At 34.5% G+C, this 20,044-nt stretch overlaps 2 protein-coding genes across 3 annotated transcripts in view; one reads left to right on the top strand and one right to left on the bottom strand.

Annotated features, from left to right (window-relative positions):
- Nucleotides 1-11,185, top strand: part of LOC132311896 (DNA damage-binding protein 1) — a 30,680-nt gene extending 19,495 nt beyond the window's left edge. The window contains exons 14-19 of the mRNA XM_059810047.1: nucleotides 4,334-4,444; nucleotides 5,183-5,458; nucleotides 5,828-6,102; nucleotides 7,588-7,939; nucleotides 8,875-9,159; nucleotides 10,150-11,185. Of these exons, the coding sequence (XP_059666030.1) occupies nucleotides 4,334-4,444; nucleotides 5,183-5,458; nucleotides 5,828-6,102; nucleotides 7,588-7,939; nucleotides 8,875-9,159; nucleotides 10,150-10,731 (1,881 nt within the window). The 3' untranslated portion in view covers nucleotides 10,732-11,185. The remainder of the gene's footprint in view (nucleotides 1-4,333; nucleotides 4,445-5,182; nucleotides 5,459-5,827; nucleotides 6,103-7,587; nucleotides 7,940-8,874; nucleotides 9,160-10,149) is intronic.
- A 1,008-nt stretch (nucleotides 11,186-12,193) lies between these two features.
- LOC132311906 (uncharacterized) lies at nucleotides 12,194-18,356 on the bottom strand. Of its 2 annotated transcripts, none has more exons than XM_059810059.1 (3): nucleotides 18,211-18,354; nucleotides 16,591-17,685; nucleotides 12,194-12,587 (listed from the first exon to the last, which is right to left on the bottom strand). In XM_059810059.1, exon 2 carries the CDS (start codon nucleotides 17,621-17,623, stop codon nucleotides 16,616-16,618), a length of 1,008 nt encoding a protein of 335 aa, XP_059666042.1. In that variant the 5' UTR covers nucleotides 17,624-17,685; nucleotides 18,211-18,354; the 3' UTR covers nucleotides 12,194-12,587; nucleotides 16,591-16,615. The 2 variants fall into 2 exon arrangements, with proteins under 2 accessions (XP_059666042.1, XP_059666048.1); XM_059810065.1 differs by lacking the exon at nucleotides 12,194-12,587 and adding an exon at nucleotides 15,924-16,305 and having other exon boundaries at nucleotides 18,211-18,356.
- Between the last annotated feature and the right edge of the window lie 1,688 nt (nucleotides 18,357-20,044).

Consider the following 20,044-nt stretch of genomic DNA (forward strand, 5'->3'; position numbering starts at 1 on the left):
AAAGGACTGAGAAAACGTGGAAATAATAAAAATAAATAAATAAATGTGAATGAACTTATCAGAAAAAAGTTATAGAAATAAAGAATATTTGTTAATTTTTGTGTTATTTTGAATTTTATTGTATCAAGTTAAATATATACATACATATATATGTATATATATGTACACACACACACTAGATAGAACCACGCTCAATGCACGTGATTATAACGTAATCATATTTGAGATAGTAAAATAGCTCAAGTGAAATATAAAAATAATTTGGAAATAAAATGGGGAGAGAAAAATCTAAAATGAAATTAAAAATAATTGACGGTAACTTGCAGATAAAAATACTAAATTAATTTGGTTTATGTATTTTTATAATTTGAGAGTAAATTAAGATCAATACTTTAAGTTATCATTCATCATCTGAGTACTATTTGACTATTAAATTCAAGGATAAATAAAGATTAAAACTCACTAAATCAATCCTCTCGACACTTTTCATCATCTTCAAAGTCCCTTTATGCAAAACCTTATGGAAATTCGTAATATTATTGTGATATTTGTAGCCGAACAATTGAAGAATATAATTTTATTTCGCAAAGCAATGAAAAAGGCTATTGAATCATTTATACAAGAGATTTATCATATCAAATCATATAATGTATTAGAATATAACAATAACGTTTATAAATACTATACATTTTCATATCAATAGATTTCAAAACTTGCAATAAAAATTAAATAATTATTTCTGCATGTCTTATATCTATTATTATTATTATCATTATTATTATTATTTTGTTATATATGATTGAAAAGAATACAATATACATGATAACATATTATATAGAGACCTATAAAGTTGTTCAGACACACCGTTGGAATTTATTTTCCAAACTATTAAAATTCATCGAGAGTACGTAAATAGATTTTTGTGAAAGAAAAGTGTATAAGAGGCTAAAAATAGATGAATTCTCTATTCTCTATTCTCTCCACTCTTTTTTGTTGGGTTTTAGGGAGAGATCAAAGATCTTTAGAGGAAATTGTCGATTTTTTGGCCTCTTTGAAGGCTTAGAGGTCCTTTGTGGCCTTGTATTTTTCTTTTGGTATACACTCCCCTTTTGAGCGCTGTTATAAAATTTACTTATCAAAATAAATAAATAAATAAATAAAATAGATGAAAGAGTTGATATAAAATAAGTATTACGATTTATTCATAAATTAAGAGAGAACTAAAATTTGTCAAGAGAATATATAAGAGGGTAGTAGATTTTTGTGAAAGGAAAGAACATGAGAAGCTTAAAAAAAAATAGATGAAAGAGATTGTATAGTCAATGTTAAAATTTATTTATAAATGAAATTTATACCTTTCAGTTTCTTTAAAAACTGTTTATAATATCAATTTCAATAAAATTGAAAAACTTTATATACAAGAATGTTATGAGCTTTTTATTCCAATGCGGTTTAATAAACACAACTTTTAATTTTTAATTTAGACATACGTTTGTTAATTTTTTTTTGATAAGTAAAGTGTATTAGAAAGCGTTCAAAAGGGGAACGCGTCCCAAGCTGTACAAAAAACAGAATCTATGAACTCAAAGAACTCAAGAGGTTCACAATGTCCTCAAGAGAAGAGAAATCTCTCCCCCAACCCCAACAAAAAAGAGTACAAATAATAGAAAACTTCAGCACCCCAATGGAGGACTCCTTCCCATCAAAAGATCTTCTATTCTGCTCATACGTTTATTAATTAAAATTTATTAATTAATATTGATAATTTATTATTTAAAGAAAGTGTTTAGTTAAGGATTGTAAAGCTTCTCTCAACTTAGGAAAGAATCTAGAAAATAGCTTTTACACTGCTTCATGCAGGATAGATTTTTAAATTTAATCAATCAGTCCTAGCAGTAAAGAAAACGAGTGAAAAAGAAAAAGAATTCAGAATGAAAAAGAGTTTTAGTTTATGATACTTTCCTTAAAAAAATGTGACTTTCATGTGAGTTTTTATTTGAAGAATAGGATGTATTGGGATGAAATAATTTTTCGTTAATGGAAGATGATATTCATGAATTATATATATATATATTACTTTTTTTTTATATAAAAAGAATCAATACAAGTAAATAGAAATTGGCTTTTGATGATATATATGTACACATATATATGTATATATAATACGCATATTACAAATAAAGTATATATTAATTTCTAAATGTAACTCTTAAGGAGTTTCTTAATTTCTCAGTATTCTTATTCCTAAATCTTCATGAAACATACTTCCAAAAATCTTCATGGAAGAGACTTCCAAATATAAACAAGGTATATAACGGAATCATAAATACTTCAGAGAGAATTAGGCAAACGCATTAGACAGAAAAGCAAAGCAACACAGAACAATAAACACATTATATAAGCGGGGAATGAAAAATTTTCAATTAAATATGATCAGAATGAAGTTAGACCAAAACATTTTGTCAAAATATAAATAGTATAAATAAAGCATTATAAAATAATAACTGTTCAATAAAATATCAATAAAAATATATTAAAGAGTAAGAAACAACTTCTGGCCTGTTGGAGAGTCTGGACTATGAAATGCTTCAAGATTGTCACGTTCATTGAAGTTCATTTACCAAGTCTTCCATTATCATGTTGCTCATAAATTCAAGATAAATATATATTTTGAGATAGTATATTGGTTGCATGGACGGAAGGAAGTTAGTTTAGAAAATTATTAGATTACTCTACTATTTATAGGCTATTACATACCTATTCACGAAAGGATATATCTTGTCAAGTTTTTACTGTTAACTTTTTGAAAACCAATTTGATGCACACTAATCAAAGATGTGTTTTCAACAAAAGCAGTTCAAAGGTGACCCTGAGTAAGAACATCTAATAATTTTGCATAGAAAGATGAAAATACAGAGAGCGCAAGACAGTAATTTACAGCGTTGAAATATTTGTTACTTTTTTTATATGATCAACACATACTTTCAATAGTTTTGAGGAAGCAAAGCACGTACTTCTTAATAATAATAATAATAAATATAAAACAATATAAATTGAGAGGTGATATATTTTAACAAGACAACAACTCTTCCTGAAAGAAAAGATGTTTAATATAAAAAGTGTTTGAATTTGAAAGAAACTCAAAGTATATAAAACATAAGAGTCTGGAGTTTTGTTTTTGTTTTTCTTTTTTTCTTTGCAAACCAGTGCCAGTGGTAAAAAAGTGTATTTTTAAGGAATATGTTTAAATCTTAAATGGTGCAACATTTAGGAATCAAAAGGTGTATAACAATGTAAATTGTAAATTAAAAAGTCACGTAATAATATTTTTTAATTAGATTAAGTGTTTTAAAATGTATATAAATATTATAAATTGAATACACTTTTATAGATATATAGATATATATAATTGGAAAATTTTGATGGTGATCTTTTTGTTGATTAGGTTGTTATTAAAAGTTTAGTTTCTATTCCTCTGGCATAATTGCTTACACAAGTTTTGTCTAAAAATTTAACTAGCATATTTGATTCAGATGATACTCTTGTGTAACGGGTCTGACGCATGCATTTGACTCAAAAGCTTAAATTGTTGGGTGGTACTACCTAGTGCTTACCAACTCTTGTAAAACCAAGACTCTACCCATTCGAATTCGATGTGGGGCAAGTCTTTTGTGACATTCTCCCCTATCTGAACCTACCGACGCCTTTGTTGCGGTTGGATCACCCAGCATACGTCCACCGTAACAATAAGAGGACCCAGTAACGATCGAACCTGAACACCTTCTGGTGGGCACTTGGTGTAACACCAAGAATGGAATTGGGTCGTCTCTCATACCACGTGTAATGGGTCGGGCGCTTGCCATCCGACCCAAAAGCTTAAGCTATTGGGTGGTGCTGCCTACCCGCTCTTATAAGCCAAGACTCTCCCCATCCATATCCGATGTGAGGTAAGACCCCTGTGGCACCTTAGATTGTTCAAGCAATTGCCTCGGCATGTGGATTCACCTTGGTGTTTTGGCAACTATGTTGAAAACACCAGTGTCGTTAAGGTAACATTAATTGCCTTACTTTAAAAGTTGACATAACATTAGTGTGTGTTTGTGTGTGAGTGAGAGAGAGTGAGAGTGAGAGAGAGAGAGAGAGAGAGAGAGAGAGAGAGGGCACAAATTCCTGTACCTAGATATATTTTTCTGTTGGCTTTATTTATTTATTTATTTTATTTTTATGTTATTGTTTAATAATTTGTTGTGTAGAAATTTGGGCAATTAACAATTTTGTGCTTGTAAAGGATTATGTAATTTAGTGTTCCGTTCCTAATGAACCGTCATGACAGGTTACTTCAAGCTCTGTAAGACTGGTCAGTTCAACTTCTAGAGATCTGCGTAATGAATGGAAAGCCCCATCAGGGTTCTCGATTAATGTCGCCACTGCTAATGCCACTCAGGTTCATTTCGATCTCTTTCTTTTTATGAGTGTTATTTCAAACTCTGCTTGCTCTGGTTTATTAGAATTTTTCATTAAAGAAATTTGCAGTGTCAATGCAATTGTGGCATAGGGCCAAAGATGCTTGAAACTTTTTGACCCCGATTTATAGGCCTCTTGATCGGAACAATTATTGAATTAGAAAAGGCAATAATTGTTAAACAAGATTTGCACCTCTTGCTGGTTTCTAACTATGGGTGCTGGGGATGAGAGATTCCTGAATTGTCTAAACCTAAGATGAAGCATTAATACAGATAGGAAAGCTTTATATTTTGGTGTATCCTTTGCAAAAAAAACATAATGATTAATGAAATTCTGGTATTTATAAGCTTCTGTTGCGGTTTAGATCATCAAGTGTTTTTATTTAGTGATGTTTTTGTTTTTAACTATCTCATAATTATTTAGCTTCTATTTAGATATTTGTCATCAAGGTAACTCTGATATCAAGTATGACGGTTTTCTGATCAACTGCACTCTTTATTGGTGGTTGAAAGTTAAACAGTAGGAATGTTGTTAAACTTGTTTGATTATAGTGAACATTTTCAACACTATGGAGATAGAGAGGGTGGATCTATGATCATGTTTTCTGCAATGTTGTAGTTTCTTTGGATTTGTTAATTAACACTGTTTCCTCACATCCAGTATGGTGTTTTATTATAAGAATTAAGTACTTGAATATCATATTGACTTTCTCTAACAGGTTTTATTAGCTACCGGGGGTGGCCATTTAGTTTACCTCGAAATTGGTGATGGATCATTGATAGAAGTAAAACATGCACAACTGGAGTATGAAGTCTCATGCCTCGACATAAATCCCATTGGTGAAAATCCCAACTATAGTCGGCTTGCTGCAGTTGGAATGTGGACAGATATAAGTGTGAGAATATTTTCGCTTCCCGACCTGAATCCGATTATGAAGGAGCATTTAGGAGGAGAAATAATACCTCGTTCTGTTCTTCTGTGCGCTTTTGAAGGGGTATGCTTTTTGCTTAAGCTTTTCCTCTGTCTTGTATTTATCTTGCTTCTGCTTAGGTTTTAACCAATGTTAATGTAAAATTTCCTATTGGATTCAAAATACTCTACCAGCTGTGAAATATGAAAAATGGCACACTTGCAGGACCGGGTTATCCATTAGAATGAAAATTTCATATTATTGCATCATTTGGAACCGTGACAAATTAGTGGTTGTAGCCTTTTGGCTTTGAAGGATCCAGTTAATGATGGTTCCTGAACATGCATCTGTGCCTCTTCTATCAGCATATTGCTGGTAAAGTATTTCCATGGTGGTTCACTAGTTCCTAATGCCTTTTTTTTTATGAACTTCCTGTTGTTTGTTCCCTTTCAGATATCATATTTGTTGTGTGCCCTTGGAGATGGTCATCTCTTTAACTTTTTATTGAACATGAACACTGGTGAGTTAACGGATAGAAAAAAGGTGTCTCTTGGGACCCAGCCCATAACACTCCGTACTTTCTCATCGAAAAGTACCACACATGTATTTGCTGCTTCAGATAGGCCAACTGTCATTTACAGCAGTAACAAGAAACTACTCTACAGCAATGTAAATTTGAAAGAAGTCAGTTATATGTGCCCTTTCAACTCTGCTGCTTTCCCAGACAGGTAACTTTACCCTTTACTCAAAATTTCTAAGTTTTTCCCATAATTGCCAATTGAAATGCGTCTGATTTAAATAATTTTTATATCCTTGAATAGGTGCACTCTTCAATGTGAACATAGATATTGTTGATGTTCTCTTAGTAAATTTATAACATTATTTAGCCCGTATTGTCTCCTAAATATAATTCTAGACTTGTTCTTGTGATCTTAACATATAGTTTTGCATCCAAGTCCATGTTATTGCCCATATCATAAAAATAGTACTACTAATAATTGTAGACCGGCTTTCTACAATCTTGGTCTAGTATATGGCTTACATCAAAGTCCATCCTGCATCATGCTGCCTCTTTCCATTCTCTCAATTTTATTTGTATAGGAGAAGGATGTGTAAGGAGGTTATGACTTGCTAGTTAATGTGATATATCACATTGTACCTTGTCATTTACTTTTTGGTCACTGTTTGTTCTAGGATTTGGATTTTATTTACATGGCTCCAGTTTTTCCAGGAAATTTTGCATGGCTGTGATAGCAGTGTTATCTCTAATCTCCTTGCTCTTCTTGCTATTTCCAAATTCGAGAGGCTAGGGATTTGTTGTTTGTTGGTGGTTTATCATATTTTTTTTGTGTGGTTGTTGGAGAAGAAGGGGAGGGGGGACATATCGCTTTCCAAATAACAAATATTGGTTTGAAATCCTTTGTAATGATCTAAATCGTTCGTGTGTACTTACCGACGTATTCATACTCGATATAAGCAGTTCCATTACGTAATGTTGTCTGGCACATTTCTAGCTTGCACCATATACTGCAAAGTTTTTTTTTTTTTTTTTTTTATCCTTCTTTATTTCTCTTTCTTCCATTTGCCTGCTTTTTAGAGTACAATTTGCTAGCTTATTTTGGGCTGCATGCTAGTTTGCATTGTAAATTATATTATATCTAGGCTTCAGTTGCAGGGTTAATGGAATTGTCTCCTTCCATCCAAAATGGGACAGGCCCTTTACATTATAGTCGCTTTAAATGGCTTCGAAAATAGAGCATAAGAAAATTTTTACTCGCTCAACTCAACAAATCCTTTTCCCAAGTACTTGGGTCATATTGGTTCTAAGAAAAGTTTTATGCGGGCTGACAAGCTACCTAAAGCAACCCTTGTTTTTCTGGTCTTGGGATTGGCTGTGTAAAGATAAGGCACTAAACATGACATATGCAAAGTTGATATGACAAAATACTCTCTGGTGAAAAAGAAATACATGAAGGAATCCTCTTTCAATCTGCTAATTTTGGAATTTGAGTGCAAAGTGAAGCTAAATCTCAGTAGTTTCTGTTTGAACATGAAACTTTTTCGAGATTGTCTGTTGGTGCACCTGTCTCAACCTAATCCAGTCTTTGCTTTGGACAATAACAGGGGCTGAGCGATAAAACCTTTTTTTAAAAAAAAAGATTCTTTTTGTGATTAAGAGTCTAATAAGTGGCCTTTTTTTTTTTCAACAACAGCCTTGCAATTGCAAAAGAAGGTGAACTAACAATTGGCACGATTGATGATATCCAGAAGCTTCACATTCGCTCTATCCCACTCGGGGAGCATGCACGTCGTATCTGTCATCAGGAGCAATCCCGGACCTTTGCCATATGCAGTTTAAAGTATAACCAGTCAAATACAGAAGAAACTGAAATGCACTTTATCCGCTTGTTAGACGACCAAACCTTTGAGATAATCTCAACTTACCCACTTGACCAATACGAGTATGCTTGCTCCATTCTTAGCTGCTCCTTCTCTGATGATAGTAATGTGTACTACTGTGTTGGAACTGCATATGTTATGCCGGAGGAGAATGAGCCAACCAAGGTAAAAATGTAATTTACATATATATTTTTATTCTTCAACCAAAAATAGCTTTTTTATCTGATGAATAGTAGAAATAGTGAATTCGGGGAACATGTCTTCCTTTTAGGCTAGCTGCATTTAAAGATCTCATATTCAGAAAGCAATATTGATGAAACAAGTGTAATAGCTAATAATTAATTTTCTTATTCACACTTTGAACTAAATTGCTCATGTATAACTTGCTTTCATACTTTCCTCAATATGTTCTTCCTGGGACCCTTGTCATGTGAGAAAAACCCTTGGATTTTTTCTGCTTCCCATGCTTTGCATCCTTACTAAATATCAAATTGCTTGAGATTAGTAGCTTTACCATATAGAGTTTTCTTCCTGGTCTGAAAACAGCAATGGCTGCACACTTCTTTGTTTAGGTTCATTTCTGATTGGTGGGTAAGGTACATGTTATTGAAACTAATTAATAATTGGGCAGGTGCCCAACAATGCCAACGAGAACTACTCCACTGGATTCCTTCATGTTGGACTCAGTTTAATTTTATGTAGAGTAACATTTATAACAATGATAGATGGTAACTGTTTATATCTTTATTTTGTGGTTAGCCTTTATCATTCCTCCTAGTTTTTTAGTTTAAAAAAACTCATGTTTACCTGAAAAAGAAAAGGAAACAGAAACACTTAAGGTTTACTAAGATGGGGGGTGCTTATGAGATTTATAGATCTTGGGTGATCCGTGAATGGTTAAAACACACAAACTGAATGATGACCTGTCAACAGCCGTATGTGTGTGGCGGTTCGGTTTTTTAGACTGGGAGGTTAAGTCACCTTGTATTTGCTTCTGTTTTCCTAACTAATATATTTTTAATTTTCTTATGTAGATCTGAAAATTGCAAATTCTTGACTTCTCAGACGAGTATTCTTTTTCCTTCTTTCTCTAATGACAGGGAAGAATTTTGGTATTCATAGTTGAAGATGGGAAGTTACAGCTAATTGCTGAGAAGGAAACCAAGGGGGCTGTTTACTCTCTCAATGCCTTTAATGGAAAGCTGCTTGCTGCTATCAATCAAAAGATTCAATTGTACAAATGGATGCTCCGGGATGATGGAACCCGTGAGTTGCAATCTGAATGTGGACACCATGGACACATACTTGCCCTGTATGTTCAAACTCGTGGAGATTTCATTGTTGTTGGTGATTTGATGAAATCAATCTCTTTGTTGATCTATAAGGTAAAGTAATCAATCCTCGTGAATTATATACCACATACCTACAGGAGCAGTTCTTGTTTTTTTTTTTTATACTGTAGATCTCTCTCTCTCTCTCTCTCTCTCTCTCTTTACTTTTGGTGCTTTGGACCAACTTTTTCTTGTGGGTACTTGTTTGTCGTTATGGTCGTAATTAATTTTTCATGAATTGGAGGACAAATTATATGCAATGTTTTGAAAGTCAGCCTGGATGATTGAACCAGCTGTGCTACCAATTGACCCTCTTATGGTTTGATTTTACTTCTTTAACCTTTATGTGAGAAAAACATTCAGTTTCACACGATTGTGTTCAAACCTGGTAAGTGAGAAACAATTCAGTTCCACATGGTTCATTTAAAACTGGTGGTAACTTGCGCATGTTCTTGTAACAGATAGGTCCAACTCACTTAAAAGAGACTTGTATAATGCACCTTCCAATGCCTCTTTCATGTGATTTCAAAGAGCCTTTTATGTTGCGTTTGGGATCACCGAATTGGCGCCTTAGATTTGGGATTGGGGCACCGAATTGGCGCTTGAACTTTGAACTAAATTTCCTTCAATCCCAAATCTAAGGCACCAATTCGGCATTCCCAAACGCAACATTAAAGGTCTTTGCATTTAGATCAGATCAAAGATTAGTGAGGATGGATTGTTAGATAAGGTGCCTCTCTGTGGACGATTGATCTGAACAAGTTGTACAAATCCCAAGATGTTCTCAGTAAACTAATTTATTCAGTATGTAGTATAGGAATTATCTATTCATAAATATATTAGCTGCTTCTCGGTATAGTTATTTAGTTATAAAACTTTATATATTAATGGCATAATTAGATTGAACCATTTGACATGCAGTTGACTATCAAAGTGTGAGTTATCTTATAGGTCATTCGACGATTTGGGTTTGGAAACAGTGATCATATGTAAATTTTTCTTTATTTTCCTGCTAACACCCTTCATTTGATTATTTATCTTCAGCATGAGGAGGGTGCCATCGAGGAACGAGCTCGCGACTACAATGCAAATTGGATGTCAGCTGTTGAGATTCTTGATGATGACATTTACCTTGGTGCGGAGAATAATTTCAACCTATTCACTGTCCGGAAGAATAGTGAAGGCGCCACTGATGAGGAGCGTGGCCGCCTTGAAGTGGTCGGTGAATACCACCTTGGTGAATTTGTCAATCGGTTCAGACATGGCTCTCTTGTAATGCGTTTGCCAGATTCTGATGTTGGCCAGATCCCAACCGTCATTTTCGGCACTGTTAATGGTGTCATTGGTGTCATTGCCTCCCTCCCTTATGAGCAGTACGTCTTCTTGGAGAAGCTTCAGACAAACTTGAGGAAGGTGATAAAGGGTGTAGGAGGATTGAGTCATGAGCAGTGGAGATCATTTTATAATGAGAAGAAAACGGTAGATGCTAAAAGTTTCTTGGATGGAGATCTAATTGAGTCATTCCTTGATCTTGGTCGAAGTCGAATGGAGGAGATTTCCAAGGCGATGGAAGTTTCAGTGGAGGAGCTCATGAAGAGGGTAGAAGAGTTGACAAGGTTGCACTGATAATACGGTAGACGCTCAAGAATGAGTCATGAGCAGTGGAGATCCTTTTATAATGAGAAGAAAACGGTAGATGCTAAAAATTTCTTGGTTCGGGATCTAATTGAGTCATTCCTTGATCTTGGTCGAAGTCGAATGGAAGAAATTTCCGAGGCGATGGAAGTTTCAGTGGAGTAGCTTATGAAGAGAGTAGAAGAGTTGACAAGGTTGCACTGATAATACGACCTGGTTAAAATTTTACTTCCCTTCACTTTCTTATTTGTATCATTTTTTTATTTTCTTATGTGGTCATTTTCCACAATTCTTTTGGCTTTTGGTTCGGTGTTATGGAAGCAAGCACTGCTTCATGTGTATTGTATTTTTTAAGATGCATGTTCACAAGATTAAAGTTTCATTTCGATTGCTTGTATAATCACTACTGTAGTAATTTTAGCTTAAAGTTTCATTTCAAAAATAACTTGGTGAATATATCAGTGGATTAATGCAGGGGGTTGATTCGGGGAGTAAAAAAAAAAAAAGGTCAAGGGGTTTCCATTATTCCATTTCAGGGTTGCATTTTGTACGGTGTCCTAAATGCCACTAAAATCTGGCATTTTGTAGAGTGGCATAATTGGTTGAGCTGGTGTCTGATGTTATTAAACACTTGTCTTTTTTTACCTCTAAATAGACACAAATAAAAATGTCACCAGTCATAGAAACTACCACAACAATCATGCTTCCTTTGGTGGGAAGGATGAAAGAGAAAAGGCAAAAGAAACTTTCATTTTATGCCTGCAAGGAATGGAAGAGAGGGGAAACCCTAGCACAGTATCCGTGAGGCCTTTCAGCCGTTGGATTATCTATTAGATTAGTTTCATTATCACATCCAACAACTGGGACCCTTGGAAGTACGGTACCCTTATTAAATCAAGGGTGACAATAGCTCTGTGAAATCCTATTTCGTGCAGCCCCACCTTAATCCTTCCCTTGTTTGGCAGTGAATCTCTATGTCTAACAAAAACAAAAAATAATAATAAAATAAAATAAAAACTTAAAAATGACCCACCATCCGTAAGAATTCTTCAAGCCCCAACTGCAGAGACACACAGAACATTATATAACTTTTTCCTAACCGTCTATTGTATTGATGTCCAATAAATAAGACTCTTCTACTGTACCTCCTTTTTGCAATAACAGACACACATGCCTCCATACAGTGGCTGGAACACCCGATCTTCCCTACGGGGAAGAGGGCTTGCTTGTCCCTCCTTTGTTGCAAAGAGTTTCACCAAGAACACATTAATTGCAAAATGAATTGCCCTTACCATAAATCAGATTACGGCATAAGAATTCATTTCTTACAAGTGTTCCTCACAGACTAAATCTTGTGGTGCAATCAGCACAGGCAATGTGCGATTGCCGATTTGATGTTATTACCAAGTCAATAAAAAATAAAATAAAAAATAAAATAAAAATTAGGAGAACGAGAGAGAAAGGATCAGAGAATTCTTTAATGAGAAGATGCAGTACACATCCAACAAGAACCAGAATCTATAAAAAGAACTCCACATCAGATCAAAACTAAGAGACGGCGGCCAATGTCTGCCCCATTTGAGTTTAGACCACGTTTATTACTTGTGTAATTCCAGTGCAAAAACTACTAGTATAGCTACTGCAGCTTAGTATTGTGTAATTGATGCATATAAAACTGCGTTTCGGATTGTTTGAGAATTGCCTCAATTGCTCAGTTGAACCTCTTGTCCTCTTTGCACCCTTTCTGTGGAATAGAAACCCATTTTCTTATTCCAGCTGAAAGCACTTTGATGCTTGAGACAACAAAGATACACCGCCTTAACATGTTAAAAAAGATCAGAGGCAAGCTGCATAACAAAAAGGGTAATAATGTCATCAGCCAAAGCAAGTTGAATGAGTAGATTCGAATAGTTGAATAAGGAAAGTAATCTCTCTGATTAGGGTGGTCCGGAATATAACACATGGAACCCTCCCTCCCTCTATCATTGAACACCACTGATAAAAAAAAATAAAATAAAATAAAATAAAAAGATGTATGGTTAATTTTTTGATTGGCAGGTTATGATAATCAATACCCCTATTACCAGCCCACCCTTTAACAATGCCTTTATTGTTATTTCAACACAAAATAAGCAAACACAGGTTGCATTTGATAAGACTAGACAAGACCAAAGGATTCCGGTGCATCGCACCTCCTATCATCACTGCTCTAGTGCTCTTACTTCACCCTATTTACATGCCACACTAGCAAATATTTAGACTCAAAGACTACCTTATGCGCATATAAAATTAGACCGATCTTTTGGAAATCGCACTCAAGAACATGCACACATCAGTTAAGATTACGGTGGTTTCACTGAGGCCTGGCCTAATTGCATATAAACTTGAGGTTTGACATTTTTTTGCAGCGTGTCCTCTGAGGTTTGCCCAATTTTGCAAAGACCTCCCCTCTGTACAAAAATCAATACTTTTTGTCAGAAAAAATAGTTGAAGTGACTGAAACGCCCTTTAGCTAGGTAAAAAAAGACCATCTTACCCTTATAGTGTCAAATATATATATATATATATATATATATATATATATTGTTCAAAGAGACAAAGATACTCTTTTCTCTCTCCCTCTGTTTTTCTCCCTCTACCCACCCACCACCATTGCAATTTCCAAACCCAGAAAAGAACACAAATTAATTCAAAGTTTGCTTTTTTTCAAAAAAAAAAATATATATAGACATCAAATAATTAAGTAGTAAAATTGAGCTCTAGCCCAGTAGATTGTAGTTCAACCACCACCCTTCAACCACACCACCACCTCCTTTATATTTAGTATATATGTATATATATATATATTAACACGCATAGATATAGTCAGTGTTTATCAAAAATTTGTTTAAAATCTTGAACTTGGTCATTTCAAAGAAACCAAAAGATCACCACGTTGAAAAGAAACACAATGGAACTCTACTTTTTTAGATGTCTCTATTCGATGTATTTCTACATTTGCAAGGCTATATAAATTGTGAATAAGGCTATGAAATCAGTTGAAAATATCATTATTGGCTATTTCTACACAAGTTGAATATATCACAGTATTTCATTATACTTCAAGAAAAATTAGTTTGTTGTTTAGCTGTGAAATCAAGGATACATTCATACATACATATATACACACACACACACACACACACACACACACTTAAGACAGCCGTGAGCTAAAAAAAGAAAACCCAAAGCCTCCGCCTCCGACCTACTCTCTCCTCAGCACCCCACGACAAGCCTCTGCCAATCAATCCCCAAAGAAGCCCAACAACTCAAGTCTTGCTTCAATTCCTCATTCCCTTCTCTCCATAATGATTTGGGAAATTTTCAGATCTGAAAATTTTTTAGTTGCATATATATGTATATGCAAAGTCACCGTAATGATCGCTGGATCTAGGGCAAGTTCAATGGCGGTTGGATCGCCGCCGGAGTTGATGGCGAGGTGAGCGAGCGAGCTCCATCACCACTGCTTGCGGCCACCAAATGAGTTGGTTTTATTCAGCCCAAGTCCTAGTACTGCTGCTATTTCCTCCATCTCCAAGCCCTCTCTTCCCTTCCCTTCCCCTCCAAACCCTCAAAATCCATTTTTAGATTTACCCTTTCATTCTCCGATAACCTCCAGAAACCTACCACCGTCCCCTCCACATCTCTAATTTACTCTCCAACTCCAACTCCAACCCCAACCCCACCCCCACCCCAACCCCCACCCCCACCCCCACCCCCAAACCCAACCCCACCACCACCTCCGAAACCCTCCCCATGACCTTCATTTCCCGTTTCGCTGCCAACGCAAGGGCCATTTCCCGCCCCGGCGCCAACAATTTTGCTCAACAGCGTCCCAGTTGTCGCCATTACCGTGCGTTGCATTGTGTAGTTCTAACTATAGAAGGCAAAATTATCATTTAACATGTCCAGGTATTTTGAACATATTTAACAATATAATAATGGAGGTATATGAGTCAATTCATCAAAAATCTAACAATGGGGGTCTTTGCAAATAAATGGCAAACGTCAGGTTTATTTGCAATTAGGCGAAACCTCAGGGGAGGTCATTGTAGCTTACCCTTTTTATTTATGGTACCAGTAGTCCATCAATGCTACCAAGCAGGGTAATAATAAAACCAATACCATTGATCACTTCTTATGGTAAGTGGTCTCAGTGGATATGATTACAAAAGCAGTTTTATCCAATTTGCGTAAAAGTGGGTTTCACCCACTGATTTATGACTCATGAGAGGTGCAGATCTGAAGAATCATTTTTAGTTGAGATGGTTTTTTTTTATTGTATTAGTAGTCATCAATGCTACCAAGCAGGGTATTAATAAAACCAAAACCATTGATCACTTCTTAGAGTTCATAGCCCCAAGATAGTCCCTATTTCATCTTAAAAAATACTAGCATACTAACCGTCTAACCCCAAACCAATTGATCCTCTGCTTACATTTTGTCCTTTAGTTTAGCATCTGAACCCTATATACTTTACACTTGCCATCCAAAGCAGCCAGCTCCAAAATTCCATCACCCAATCACTTTTTAAAACCTAAGAAGTCCTAAATCAAATCAACAACAGAATCTAGTAAACCTAAAGCCTAACATTGTTCTTCCACCATTTAAACCCCTTTCAAGACCTTAAACCACCACCAAACCATTCATGTGCAGCATTATTTTAAGTTTCCTGGTGTTGTCCAACATTCATGGGGTATCTTCTTTCGAGAGGAAAGAAAGAGTTGGAAATTTTGTCTCATTGAAGTTAAGTCATTCTGATTTCATTATTCATGAAGGTTGCAAAACCGATCAATCTACTTGTTCTAAAACTTTTCGATGCTTACCTAACGGAATCTGAATTGAGAGAGAGAACAAATAATCTCAATTTGAAATATAATTAAATAAAGCTCAAACAGCCCTACAATTCTATTGGCTTGGTTTGTTTATGCTCCTATATGTAAACACTATATCTTTGGAATTTCATAACAAAATTTTATAAGGCATCTGAGATATGCATTTAGGACTCAATCTGAACTTGGGGTTAAAGAGAGAGAGTTCTGTTCCAACCATAAGGCGCTAAGCTAAGTTCAAATTTTCAATATAAGAATTAAGAATAAAGCTCATGCACCAAGTCCATTGAAGATAAAAACAGAGTACTCAAGGAACTGAAACTCGTCAAGAATATCTTGTTATTAAGATAACTTTCCTCTTCCGTTAAATACTTCCCGTTTCAACAAAGTTAAAAAAATTTATCCAATTTGGGCAATAAATATTCATAGTCATATATCTTATAAGAAATTGGAACCCCTTACTTATTGCACAGTTATTGTGAAAATCTCTTTAAAACATATGTGGCATCACAGTAATATATACATATACTGTGAATCTCTCGCTTTTACATGCTTACAGTTCATTTCTACATCAAATATTACCAAGGAAAGTTAGGAGGTGCGAGGTTTTGACGAAATAAATTGTTATCCATATACCATGAAGCCTAGAAAACCCATAGCAGGGTGTCAACTCTTGCAGAAGTAAAAAGATAACCTGGAGAAGCAAAAAATACAGGGAGAATTCAAGTTGATTGAACAAAATATATTCCTTGAGTAGCATCCATTGAAGCAAGCAGTGCTAAGAAAATGTAGAAAAGGTTATAAAGTAAAGCCAAAAATTTCTTCTTTCTTTCGTTCTTCCTTCCTCTCTTTTATGTTTTATTGTTTATAAGTCACAGCAATAGTATTTCTTGCACATGCACACAACGAAAAGCTAAATTAAACATTTTACTTAACAATTTGGAAGGAAATATAGAAAATAATGAACTGTCATACTAACCTCAAGACTCAGGATGAAGAAATCCTTAAGCACCTGCTTCAGGAGATTTAGATTGTCGTCGCAACTCCTCCTCAGCATTCCTAAAGATTTGATCCCAACCACTCCCTAGACTTGTATCCAAATAATCGTAAGGGACTGCAGTCTTCAATCCAGGCCGTATTGGACATTGGCTCTCCACAATTCTGAACTCCAAATCATTCTCCTCTTCCTTGAAATTCTGCTCCAATTCTTCCCAAGTAAATAGCAGTGGCAATGTAAATAAACCCCAAGGGTTGAAATCCAAAAGCTTGACCCGTCCATCCTTTGTAACATATACATCAAAGGTGTAGTTTTCCGATTTAAATCTCAGCCTCACATTTTCCATAAAAAATTGTGCGATTACTATTTCCAGATCGTTTTTCTTCTCAAGAAGGGCAGGATAAAATCCAGTGACCTCACGTTGGGAGATTCCAATTAAAAGCTGACGTCGTACAAAGCAACGGAATTCCATCTCTGGCCGGAGGGATGGGTACCACTTCCGAAGAGCAAGGAAGAAATTTGAGGGTCTCGATATGGTATTATCAGTGCATGCATCATATGCATGACAGAGATCGTGGACTAGAGAGTCAGATGATTTTAGCAACAATGCAATCTGGCTAAATGAGGTGCATCGGAGTGTCCCAGTTGAGCTAATCCAGGCAGAGTCTTTCGGTGCACTCCAATTCAGCTTAGGGAAGACAGCACCACCAAGGGATCCAATTGATTCCTTAATCTTCATCTCAAGCTCTGGGAAAGAAGGGGGTGGTGAAGATTGTTCTGATTCATCTCCAGATCCTTCGGATACTACATAATCTTCTTCCTCTTCAGGTTTATGGATTCTGTTGGGCAGGGCATCTTCGTTTGAGATAGAAAGAGGAAGAAGGAAGGGGCCAGAATCATCAAGAAGGTACTGGACAAAGGATTCTGGAAGTTCATGAATCAAAGTTTGTATGGAGACGGATTTGAATTTCGGGTACCACTCCTGAATCTGGCATCGGTTAACCTCTTCCTGCATTTTATTTGAAGAATAAAATTTGTTCTTTCTGTAGCAAAGTGGCAGTTCCTTTCTTCAAAAAGCTGCAGATATCACAATTAGACAAAGTAACAACCTCTGCTCCAAACATTTAACTTACAAATTTCTACAAAACCCTACTGATTCAAATTTTAATCAAACATACCAAGGGGGAATAAAAGAAATTAATTAGCAAAAATTGATATATCAACTATTAAATTCATACAAGTGAAAAGATCCTAAAGAGAGTGATATTATAATTACTTATCAAAAAAAATATCGTTATCTTATAAGGATGTTCAAAATTCCTAGTTAACTAAGGAGCTTTGACAAGCAACAAGAATGATATCAAAAAGATAAAACCTAACATGAAGAAAGATAAATACATAAATATATAAAAATAATACAAATAATAACATCGCAACAGTGTCCAACAGTCCAATTTAGATTAATTGCAGCTCAGGTTATGAATGAGCATAACCAATTAACCTATTAAAATTCAGTATAATCCATACAGAATTACACTTGAAGACAACTACTTTAAGTGAGATCTCAAATGAAAAGAAGCAGAGAGATGGAGAGAAACTGACCTGGTGACTCCTCGACCCCTCGGTTGTCGCCGTCCGCCGATCGCCGCCGTGTGGGGGGCTTTTGGTGCCCTAAAAGTTCGTTGGTATGGTCGTGTGCAACAGAGAATCGTCGACCGCTTATATTAGAGCCGGGAAACAGAGCCCTAAACAAGTCTATATACAGGGCCGGGCTCGACCCTTAAGCAACATAGGCGGGTCGCCTAACTCCCAGCCAAGCAAGCCCTAAAAGTATCATTTTCTTAATTGTATTAAAAAAATTAAAAAATTTATTTCCTTCATCAGTTAAATTCTAAAATTATTATTTCAATTTTTAAACATTTTTATTTCCTTACATTATTAGATAGTTGAGCTAATAAGAAGACCCCTAAAATTATTATTTTCTTGTTTTATTAAACTTCTTAAAAATTTTATTTCAAATTATTATTTTATCTTTCTAAGTTACTAACATTTTTCTTTCTTTATATTATTAATTCCAACTAATTATAACTATTTCAATACTACAAGGCCCTAAAATTATTACTATATTTTATTATTGCTATTATTATTATTATTTACAATATATATCGGGTTAACAATATATTATAGACTTCTTTATTTTATTATATTAGTAGCTAAAGAATTTGATTAATTCTAAAATTTTCATTTCACTTTCTATCAAAATTCACAAATCTATCCTAATATAATTTTTTTTCTCCTCTCCTTCTTCCACGTTTCAATTGAATATATATTTAACTAACAGTTAAGCTGAACAACAAACTAATACACTAATTGTGAAAATTAATTTTTAAATAATTTAAAAATAATACAATAGTGAAAAAAAAAATATTATTCACTTAGGTTTGTGTTGCCCTACTCTCAAACGGTTTCATTTAAATAAAAGGCCTCAAATTATAGTGAGTCGCTCCTATATATATATTTCTGTCCAACTGCCCGATTTAAAAGATCTTGTAAACTTTAAGAGCGGACGGTCGACGGCCGGTTGGAGGTTCATTGGCCGGCCCAGTTGAACACAGAGTGGCATACAAAGTTACAAACCAATTTTTTCAAATAAATCTCCAACTCATTCCACAACTGTTCATGATTTGAAAAAAAAAAAAAAAAAAAAAAAAAAAAAAAAAAATCCTTAATTAAGAATTATTGAGAAAATAATTTTGTTTTAAAACAAATAAATTGAAAGTGATTTGTTTTCTCATCATTCAGAAAAGATTAAAGTACTGAAATAAATAATAATAATAATAATAATAACTATATCAAAAAATTTAAAACCCAATATACCGAATTAATCTCGAATATCCAATTTAAATGTGGGAATTTCACTTTTGAAAGTGATTAAAAATAGGAAAGAAAATAATTATGCTAATTAACACTCAAAGTTATGTAACCAATAATTAAGTGGTGAGTATGTTGCAAATCCTCACTAGTAAGGACCTAAGTAATTAAAATGCAAATACATATCTTCAGGAATTAGTTAGAAAAAAAAAAAAAAAAAATACCCTTCATTTGAGATTAAAACAAGAATGATGTTTTAAAACTCTTAATATCTAATGATTTCCTTTGTCAAAGCCATTTGCCTTTAAGAGTATATTTAACTAGGGATGAGTGAAATTATTATCGTAAAAAAAATAATAATAATAAATATATATATATAGACACTTAATATGGAGCCTTTTATTTTGAAAGCATATAATATATTTTTGAAGAATAATCTCCTCTTTTATCCCTATGGTAGCTCAATTGGCGAAAGACTTTTGAGACTAGTGACTTGTATAAACCATTGAGAGCATCAAACTTCGATCTTAGAACTAATTGAATATCAAATCATGAATATATTACA

Source organism: Cornus florida, unplaced genomic scaffold (genome assembly GCF_030987335.1).
Source record: "Cornus florida cultivar Cherokee Brave unplaced genomic scaffold, ASM3098733v1 CherokeeBrave_3.0.0_Hap2_Chr01, whole genome shotgun sequence".
In the NCBI taxonomy this organism is placed as follows: Eukaryota; Viridiplantae; Streptophyta; class Magnoliopsida; order Cornales; family Cornaceae; genus Cornus; species Cornus florida.